This window comes from Artibeus jamaicensis, unplaced genomic scaffold, assembly GCF_021234435.1.
Source record: "Artibeus jamaicensis isolate MK-2021 breed Jamaican fruit bat unplaced genomic scaffold, CSHL_Jam_final contig_944, whole genome shotgun sequence".
NCBI classification, from domain to species: domain Eukaryota; kingdom Metazoa; phylum Chordata; class Mammalia; order Chiroptera; family Phyllostomidae; genus Artibeus; species Artibeus jamaicensis.
The window spans coordinates 4,522,744-4,532,375 of record NW_026522020.1 but is presented as its reverse complement, the minus strand read 5'-3'; the positions used below and the strand labels follow the sequence as shown (position 1 = coordinate 4,532,375).

The window sequence follows — 9,632 nt, the reverse complement described above, 5'->3', positions numbered from 1 at the left end:
GTGGAGATAGTTTGGAGGTAGAAGAGGCAAGACCTTCCTGCACTGGACGCCTGGGAGTGCTCGGAGTGTAGGCAGAGAGGCCCCAGGGCCCCCTGCCAGCCTAGTTTCGGCGTTGGGAAAAGTAGCAACACAGGGATAGAGAGTTCTTTTGCATATCAATAACCGTAGCCTAATCTTCCAGCCAGAATGGAGCCAGAAGGTATGCATAACTGGTCGGCAGTGTAGCTGAAAGGCAACTCCCCCTGGTTATAGCGCCTGCGCCAGAGCTTGGAGACGGTTGGCTTCACGTCACAGGGCCACACCTGCCCGGACTCAAGATGGCAGCCCAGGAAGGCAGAGAACAGGAGGGTATGGGCAGGTGTAGCCCATTGTGGGAGGAGTCGGAAATGGCGTTTCCAGGAGGTTCCAGGCTGGGATTTAAACTAAAAGGCGGGCCACCAGGTGGGTTGGGAGACAATGCACAGCCCCTGCGGGTCAATACGGGGTGAAAGGACTATTGCTGGCCAGCCATGAGGAGGTGCCACGTGGTTTTGTATTAACTGGAGACCGTGATCGCGGCGACACAGCTGGTGGTGCCGGGAACCACGGGAGACCTGCCAGCCCAGCACGGACGACTGGGAGGAACCGGGAGGAGTGAGCTGCAGACTTGAGCTTTTTTTCCTTCTGGAAGGTGGTGCTTCTGACTGGCCCGCTCTGGGACTGGCCCGACTGGGCAGGGGGGGGAGGGCAGGACTATGTGTGTGGGTGTATCTCCGTTCCTACAGGGAGTGAGATTTAAGGGCAGAATCCCACCATTATTCTAAACCTGTGTAACTTTAACTAAACAGTTCCTTTCCTTTTGACCAACTCTGGCATTGGGAGTCCCTGTTCCTCCCAGCGGGCAGGGCAAGGAAGAGCCATAGAACAAAAGACCCCGGTCGGGGGTTGTTTCTGTAACAGTATCTGGCTCTTAACGTGGGGCTGGTAGTTGCTTGTAGCAGACTGACCCCCTCAGGTGTGGGAGAGACTGGATTTCCCCAGTCTCTGAGAATTTCTCTGCACCCCTTGTGGGGGCATCGGCCGCCTACTCACACCTGGAAAGGTGAAAAGGAAACGGAACGGGGAAGGGAGCAGAGAAGTGAAATTGTTTGGTTGAAAATTTCTGAGCACTGTTTTGCAACAATGGAATTGGAGTTGTGGGCAGTAGCTTGGGGTGTATGCGGCTTTTACTGCGTGGTATGTGTTTTCCTTATGTGTTTGTGCATGTTCTGCCGGGTCAATAAGAGCAGCTCTGAGCTGGCCGCTAAGTGGAGCCCGCTGGGTAGAATTCTAGGGGACTGGGAGACTTACCGCTGTAAGTCGACGTCTAAGAATCCCCTGTCTAAGCGGGTACTGATTTATTACTGTAACACAGTTTGGCCTACGTATGTTTTGAGTGGCGGCAAAAGGTGGCCTGTGGGCGGTTCCCTGAGCCACTGCATCATTAGGCAGTTGAAACAGCATTGCAGACAGTGGGAACGTTGGGAGGAACTCCCCTACCTGGACATGTTCATCTCACTGTGTAACAGCGTTTTGCCGGAGGCTGAGAGTCCTGTGATGGTGCAGGAAGTTAAGGTGGTCCCCAAACCTCTCCCTGGTAGTAGAACACAGAAGGAAAGGGGTGATGAGAGGATGAAGCCCGGTAATGCTCAGGGTAATGCTCAGAACCCGGGGGACAGAGCCTTGCAGGTGGGAGGGGTCTCTACCAGGGCACCCTCCTCTTTGCAGGTGGGAGGGGCCTCCTCAGTACCACCTCCCCTGGGAACTGCCCCTGAGGTGGGGGCTGCAAAGCCAACTGTTCCTCCTTCTCCCGCTGAAGAGTGTGTCTTAGCCCCGCAAACTGGTCAGGCCACCCCCTGCAACCAGGAGGCCCCCGAAGAGTGTGTCTTAGCCCCGCAAACTGGTCAGGCCACCCCCTGCAACCAGGAGGCCCCCGAAGAGTGTGTCTTAGCCCCGCAAACTGGTCAGGCCACCCCCTGCAACCAGGAGGCCCCCGAAGAGTGTGTCTTAGCCCCGCAAACTGGTCAGGCCACCCCCTGCAACCAGGAGGCCCCCGACGCTGTAGCGAGCCAAGGCCCTCTGAGGCCATATCGCGTGTATTCCACTGGCTGCTACTGGGCCCACACCCCATTCACCACTTCGGACCTGCTGAGGTGGAGGTGCTGCAACCCCTCCTACAGGGATGATCCCCAGAAAACAGTAGATTTTGTCGCCTCCATTTTTGCCACTCACCGCCCAAACTGGGCCGACGTGCGGGCGCTCCTGTACATTTTGCTAACGGCAGACGAGAGACTGCTGGTTCTAAGGGAGGCTAAGCGGGAGGCCCAGCGCCTCCAGGAAGAGGATCCCCAGGGGACCCCTGACCCCGCTGGGGCGATTCCGTGGGTGGACCCCAACTGGGACCCGAACAGCAGAGGCGGCCTGGCCTCTCTGAAACACTACAGAAGGTGCATACTGGAAGGGCTCAGGAGAGGAGCGCCCAGGCGGAGGGGCCTGCACTTGATACAGTCCCTCCGGCAGAAGCCTGGTGAGGATCCTTCCGAGTTTCTGGAGAGGATCTATGGGGCGTACAGGAGACACAGTGATGTGGACCCAGAGGCTCCAGAAAATGCGAGGATGGTAAACATGACTTTTATTGGACAGAGTGCTCCCGATATCAGGAACAAACTCCAGCGTGTCGATGGGGTACTGGGAATGAGCCCCTCGCAGCTGGTGGACATAGCGTTTAAAGTCTACAATGCCCGGGAAGCAAGGAAGGCAAAACTGGCCTCGGTGTTTTTAAAAATAGCCCTGGGAGAACAAAAGAAGAGGCAGAACCCTAGAGCAAAGAAAGGGGGCTCACTGGGTGCCCGCTACTATGCTGGTGGCGAGAGGGGCCCTGAGGACAGGAGGAGAGGCCCAGTAGGCTTCCATCAGTGCGCCTATTGCAGGGAGGAGGGCCACTGGAGGGAGCAGTGCCCGCGTCGCAACAGGGGAACCAGGAGTGAGGATCCCGGCCGAGCGACGGGAAAGCGGAGAAGGCAGGCTGATCGGGAATGAGGAGGCCTTGGGGCTCCTTTGGACGTCTCCCGACCCATCACCATTTCCCCACGGGAGCCCCGGGACAGGAGACTGGGCAACGAGCCCACCGATTTCTTTGTAAATATGGAGATACAGACTTGGTGTTGAAAACTGGGGAAAGTCCGAATGAAGTCACGGTTACTGGAGTGACTGGCCAGGTACAAAAACACATTCCTGCAGCCTCTGGAATGCCGGCATGGGGGTCAAAACGTGCGGGGAGTTTTCTCTACACGCCAGATCGCCCTTGGCCATCGCTGGGCCGGGATGTACTTTGTAAACGGCACGCCGGAATGACCTTTTCCCCGAGAGACAGCAGCTGTGCACCCAGTCCCCTCAATATGCCTTCCGGCTGCAGGTGTCCCCGACCTGTCCCCGAGGCTCTGGAGGGAACCCTTCCCCCCTGAGATCTGAGAACTGTGTGTGCTGACGGAACTCCAGGAGAAGCAGTTAACCTGCAAAACCATGAAGATAAATCTAAAAGCAGCAGTATCCCTTCAAGAAGGAGGATTTAGAGGGGTCCAGCCAGTGCTGCGAAGGTCTTTAAAGTCAAGGTTACATCGGCCCTGTCAGTCACCCCTCTGTACTCCCATGCGGCCAGTCACAAAGCTGCGCTTTGGTGAGCATCAGTTCGCACAGGGCCTCGGGGCCGTCGGTGACCTTGTCCAGGACGTTCACCCAAGGTGTCCAGTCTGTACGCCCTGCTGGCCATGTGCCGGGGGACAGCAAACGGTTTTCAGTCCTGGACTCGAAGGGTGCGTTTTCCTTCTTCCTGAGAGATGAGCGGGCTCAGCAACTGTTCACCTTGATTGGCAGGACCCAGAGACTAAAGCCACATTCCAGGGCTGCTGGGCCTCACGGCCACAGCATTTGGGGACACCGCCCACCCCGAGTATGTTCGTTCGGGGAAGGGCCGGCAGGATGTTCAGCTGAGGCGGGAGTGCCTTTGCAGCCGTGGGTGACCTGTCAACAGCCAGCAGCAACTATGAGAATTGTGTGCATGACACCACCACAGCCCTAAGTCATTTGGCAAAAGGGGGACATAGAGTGTTACCTCAGAAGGCCCAGATTTGCCAACGGGAAGTGGTGTATCTGGAATTTCAAGTGAGATGGTCCGAGGAGCTTGATGGCAGATAGAAAGTGAGCCGTGACCCACTAGAAACCACAGACAATCAAAGGCAGCTCCGCGGGGTCCAAGGAATTAGAGGGCTTTGTCAAACTTGGATTCTAAACTTTGGACTCAAGGCAAAGCCACTGTACAGTTCCCTAAAGGGACTGGACTCTGCCCCTCGAATGGACAGGGGACTGTCAGGTGGCATTTGATACTCTGAAGGAGAATCTGGCTTTGGCCGCTGTGCTAGGACTGCCGGACTTATAGAAGCCTTTCAAATTGTATGCCCATGAAAGGCAGTGGACTGGACTGGGGGTGCTCACCCAGACCCTGGGAAATATTCCCGACCCACAGCCTATCTCTCAGGGAAGCTGGATCATACAACAAAAGGGTGGCCACCGTGCCTCTGGGCGGTGGGAGCCGCCTGTGACATCTTACTAGAGGCTGAGAAGTTTGGCTTGGGGCAGCCCACGACGGTGTTGGTGCCGCATCAGGTTCCGACTCATGGAACAGAGAGGGGGATGTTGGCTGGCGGCAGGGCACGTGCGGAATAGCAGGCCATTCTGCCGGACAACCCGAATGTCACCCTACAGACTGCCACAGCCCTGAAGCCAGCCACCCTGCTCCTGAGGTGGAGGGGGGCTCAGCGCTCAAGCGTGAGTGCTTGGAAACTATGGGCCAAGTTCATTCTAACAGCCCGGCCCGGCTGCCAGCAGCACCAGATGGGAGCAGCTTCGTGTGGACAATGGGCAGTGACAAGCTGGCTGTGCGGGAGTCACCACAGACGAGGTCACAGAAACCCAAGCCCTTGCACGGGGAACCTCCGCGCAAAAGGCCGAGCTGGGCCTCCCTGCGGAAGGAGGTTAACGTCTACGCAGACTCCAAGTACGCCCTCGTGGGCGTCCACGCCCTTGGAGCAGCGTGCAGGGAGAGAGGACGCAAGCATGCAGAGGAGGTTTGACAACTGCTGGAGGCAGTGCTTGTACCAGACCGACCGCTGCCACCATGCGCTGCCCAGGCAGGACGCGAGAGGGGTGCCTCCGGAACCAATCAGGGCGGCCAAACTGCTGATAAAGCAGCAAGACGGGGAGCCGCCACGCCACGCCTAGAGGCTGCGCTCCCCCATCTGGACTCGTCAGGGTTCACGCCTCATTACATGGAAGGGGATTCACTGCACAGACCCGAGTTCCACGTGAAGGTCAGCGCCCTGGTGTGGCCTTACTCCCTGCAGCTCTGGTGTAGGGCGTCCTCCAGCTCCTGCGTGAGGGAGGCTTTGATGGACGTCATTGGGCCACATTTGAAAGGAAGGCCCTTACGGGCAAAGGGCTGTTGAGGATCAGCCAGTCTGTCAGATGCGTGCAGAGAAGGGCGCGCGACGTGAAGGGGATGTGTCTGTTCGAGGACGACTGGCAGGTGGACTTCACACGGATGCTGACACCAAGGGGGACTTCGGCTTCTTGCTGGTCTCCAGGGACACGTTTTTCCGGACGGGTAGAGGCGTACCCCACTAGAACTGAGAAGGCAACTGAGGTGGGGACACTGTTGCCTAAAGAAATAAGTCCCTGGTTTGGGCTCCCCCAGAGCACCCGGAGTGACAGCGGACCATCGTTTGCTTCGGAGAGCTCCCGGAAGGTTGGACCGGCATGTCGAGTACTATGGCAACTGTGTGCATCCTGGAGACCTGAAGCCATGGGAAAGACTGAGAAAATGAATCACCGTAAAGAAGACCCCGGCGGAAATCTGCCAGGAAGCACATTTAGAATCGGACCGGGCACCCCCTGCTGCCCTGCTCCGAATCAGGGTGGCACCCAGAAGTGGGCTCGGATTGAGTCCTTTTGAGGTAGGTTACGGGAGTCCCCTCCCAATCTCTGATCTAGGAACGCCCCCTCCAGGTTGGGAGCACGAGGCAAGAATAAAGCAGTATGCGCAGCATTCAGGGCAGACACTAACCATCTCGCACCAGTTTGCTCATCGCAGGTCTGTCTACCCTCCGATGAGGCCCCTGCACCTGTCCCGGCCGAGTCTCACTGAAGGCCCTGAACAGCAGCTGCAGAACAAGGGACTGGTCCCTACGACGTCCTCTCGACAGCACGTTCTTCCCTGAAGCTGACGGGAGTCCCGCCCTGGATTCACCACATGGGTAAAATGGGCACCGCCTGGGGGGGTGGGGATGCAGACCCTGCTGCCACGGCTGAGGCTGAAGGGGCAGCTGGACCTGCGCTCCAGAGGAAGGTTTGAGATTCCTCTTCTGGAGAAGGACAGCGAGCATCCACAGGGTGACAGCGTTGCTCTCACTTTGTGCCTGTGTTTGTAACACTGGGGACTTTGAGCTGCCAGGGACCAAGTTTGAGTCCTTCCCAGTGTGGAAAAGAACTGGGGTTAAAAGTGAGTTATGGTTAAATCTGGGTGGGTAAAAACACGTATAAAGGTTGTAAACGTTTTAAACCATGAGGAAAGTAAACCTCACCTCCTTGTTTTCTGATTTTCGTGGGCACGTGGTTTGAATTTTGCTGTTTCTGATCGGAAAGCCTCTGTACCCGCAGGCCGAGGGAAGGTCGGAAGGGGCAGGCTGGGTGCTTTCGGCCCGAGGGGAAGGAGCGAGTCTGTGCCGGGCCGCCGGGCGCCCTGCCGCGAGGGAGCCCCTCTGCCTCTGCGCGGCTCCTCTGCAGCCCTGTCTGTGTTTTGGGTTTTTCTCTGAAAGGGAAACTGAGGATTCCAGGGAAGGTTAAAACTTCACACACTGCGGGAGAGTCAACAGGGGAAGTGTACATTATGGAAATGAAGGAGGTGTAGAAAAGGATATAGAATTTTTTTGGATGTTCTGAAGGTCTGTGGGAAGCTGTGCAGATAGAAGAGGGTGTGTCAAAGGTTGTAGAAGTTTGAAAGTTTTGGAAAGGAATTATGTGGGGTTAGTAATGGAAGGTGTAAGGCACGGAGATGCCACCTTGGTGGGTGTCAGAAGGAAAAGGATTTTCCATCACACTTCGTGTTTTTCTCCCTGCCTGATCCCTCCAGAATTGGGCACTCTGAAGCAGTGAGTGATGACATAAGGTTTCTTCGCATAAATCCATTAAGACCAGTCGTCAATGGTGGTTTTGTTAACCGAGACTTTGACTGGAATGTCACACCTGAAGGAGGCGTGTCTGGGTTCTGGTTGTCACCAGACAGCCCCGAGGAATTGGGATTGACCTGTGAAGCTGGCGAAAGCTCGTGAGAAAAGCCTGGTACTTTGGTTGGCTGCGTGGTTTGTGCCAGTCTTTCCAGGGAAGGAACGAAGGTTGCTTTCCTGAAAGATGGCTAAAAAGGAACCTGTAGGCGCAATGGAGGCTCAAGGATTTGAGTGAAACGACTGGTACAGGTGAAGCCAGATGGCAGATGTGTGGCTCTGCTTCTGTGCCCCGAGGGGCAGACTGAGAAGTCAATCTGAAGGTTCCCCGTGTGAGTTCCAGCAAAGCAGACTTAAGGATCAGAAGTGATCCAGGCTGCTCTTGGTGTGTTTATGCAAACAAACAGGCAAAATTAAAAGCTGGACTCAATGTAGTCCCTTCAGTAACAATGAGGCTGATCTCAGGGAGAAAAATCATGGTTTAAGGAAAATCATGATGCTCAGTATTGGACATCAGAATGGCACAGCTAACTGTCTTCAAAGTTTGCTTTCATTTGAAAGTTGAAACCAGGTTTGTGATGTCACCGAAGATGTACAATTTACAGGTGCAAAGGACCTGTCCTGTTGCCATTGTTAAATGTCATTGCAGGAAGGACCTTACAGTGGAATGTCTTCCCAAAGACAGCCTCACAGGCGCAGAGACTGGTTTGGGGATTGTTGTGTGAGTTAACCTGTGTGTTCTGTGTTCATAGGGTCTATGCCTGTGGCCTCACTACCTGAGCGATTGGGTGCAATACAGGCCTCACTTCAGGAGCCCATCTTCGTCATCGCCCCCGAGACTGAACGGTTTGGCTGAACTAAGTGCTTGGGTTGGTGAAGGGTTCGGCCAGTCTGTGGGCTTCACTTTTTCCTTTTCTGTCTTGATGGCTCGGACAGAAAGGGCCCCGAAATCTGAAAGGGGAGAAATCCTAAAGTGGCCCCTCAGCCGGAGCAGTGGGCACAGGGCTTCGGACGGGTGCAGCTTGCCTCGCACGCCTTGCTGCAGAGAAGCCGTCCTCTTCCTGATGTGGGACATTGAAGAATTGGCCCCTGCCTTTGTCATTTAGTGCCTACGGTTTAATTGTGCCTTCTAACCCTGTTGCTAAATCTGTCGCCTCCAGAATCCGACAAGGATGCCAACTGTCCAGTAATGCCAGCCTTCGGATACTGAGCCCGCCGCTCCCCACAGCCCACTGACCAGGCTCTGCAAGGTCCTTCCCCTCATGGGAAGTCCACAGTCTATGCCACTCCCCCCCTCCCCTGACTCTTTCAGGGAAACCCAGACCCAAGGGTAGGGAGGACAGCAGCCACGTCCAGCTGGAAGTAGCTACAAGAAGATGAGACCTTCACCCATTGTCCTTTTGTAAGATATGAAGGGTTTTATCTGAAATGGGGGACTGTAACTGGTGTGGAACCAGGTGCAGAGCGGGGTCTGGGCCCAGAGGCTGAGAAGCCTGGCCCGGGCGCTGGGAAGTAGCACAGGGAGGGAATGGCAATGGCATTGGCAATGGCAGACTAGCTTCTAGCTTCGTTGTCTGCCTGGGCCAGGGAGAGGGGTGTGACTTTGACCCGTGTTGTAGCTGGAAGGCAGCTCCCCCTGGTTATGGCGCCTGCCTGGACTCACGATGGCAGCTCAGGAAGGCAGAGAACAGGAGGGTATGGGCAGGTGTAGCCCATTGTGGGAGGAGTCGGAAATGGCGTTTCCAGGAGGTTCCAGGCTGGGATTTAAACTAAAAGGCGGGCCACCAGGTGGGTTGGGAGACAATGCACAGCCCCTGCGGGTCAATACTGGGTGAAAGGACTATTGCCGGCCGGCCACGAGGAGGTGCCATGTGGTTTTGTATTAACTGGAGACCGTGATCGCGGCGACACAGCTGGTGGTGCCGGGAACCACGGGGGACCTGCCATCCCAGCCCAGCACGGACGACTGGGAGGAACCAGGAGGAGTGAGCTGCAGACTTGAGCTTTTTTTCCTTCTGGAAGGTGGTGCTTCTGACTGGCCCGCTCTGGGACTGGCCGGACTGGGCAGGGGGGGGAGGGCAGGACTGTGTGTGTGGGTGTATCTCCGTTCCTACAGGGAGTGAGATTTAAGGGCACAATCCCACCATTGTTCTAAACCTGTGTAACTTTAACTAAACAGTTCCTTTCCTTTTGACCAACTCTGGCATTGAGAGCCCATTCCTTCTGGCGGCAGGCAGGGCAAGGAAGAGCCATAGAACAAAAGACCGCGGGTCGGGGGTTGTTTCTGTAACAGGAGGAAAAGGCAGGAATCCAGGTGGCGCCTAGGTTTGGTGGGAGCCC

The 9,632-nt window shown here is 56.0% G+C and overlaps 1 protein-coding gene across 1 annotated transcript; it reads left to right on the top strand.

Annotated features, from left to right (window-relative positions):
• The first annotated feature begins 319 nt into the window (after positions 1–319).
• On the top strand, positions 320–9,490 carry LOC119061061 (uncharacterized). The gene is made up of 3 exons (XM_053655308.1): positions 320–6,026; positions 6,150–6,326; positions 8,045–9,490. Exon 1 carries the CDS (start codon positions 1,162–1,164, stop codon positions 3,055–3,057), a length of 1,896 nt encoding a protein of 631 aa, XP_053511283.1. The 5' UTR covers positions 320–1,161; the 3' UTR covers positions 3,058–6,026; positions 6,150–6,326; positions 8,045–9,490.
• The last annotated feature ends 142 nt before the right edge of the window (positions 9,491–9,632 follow it).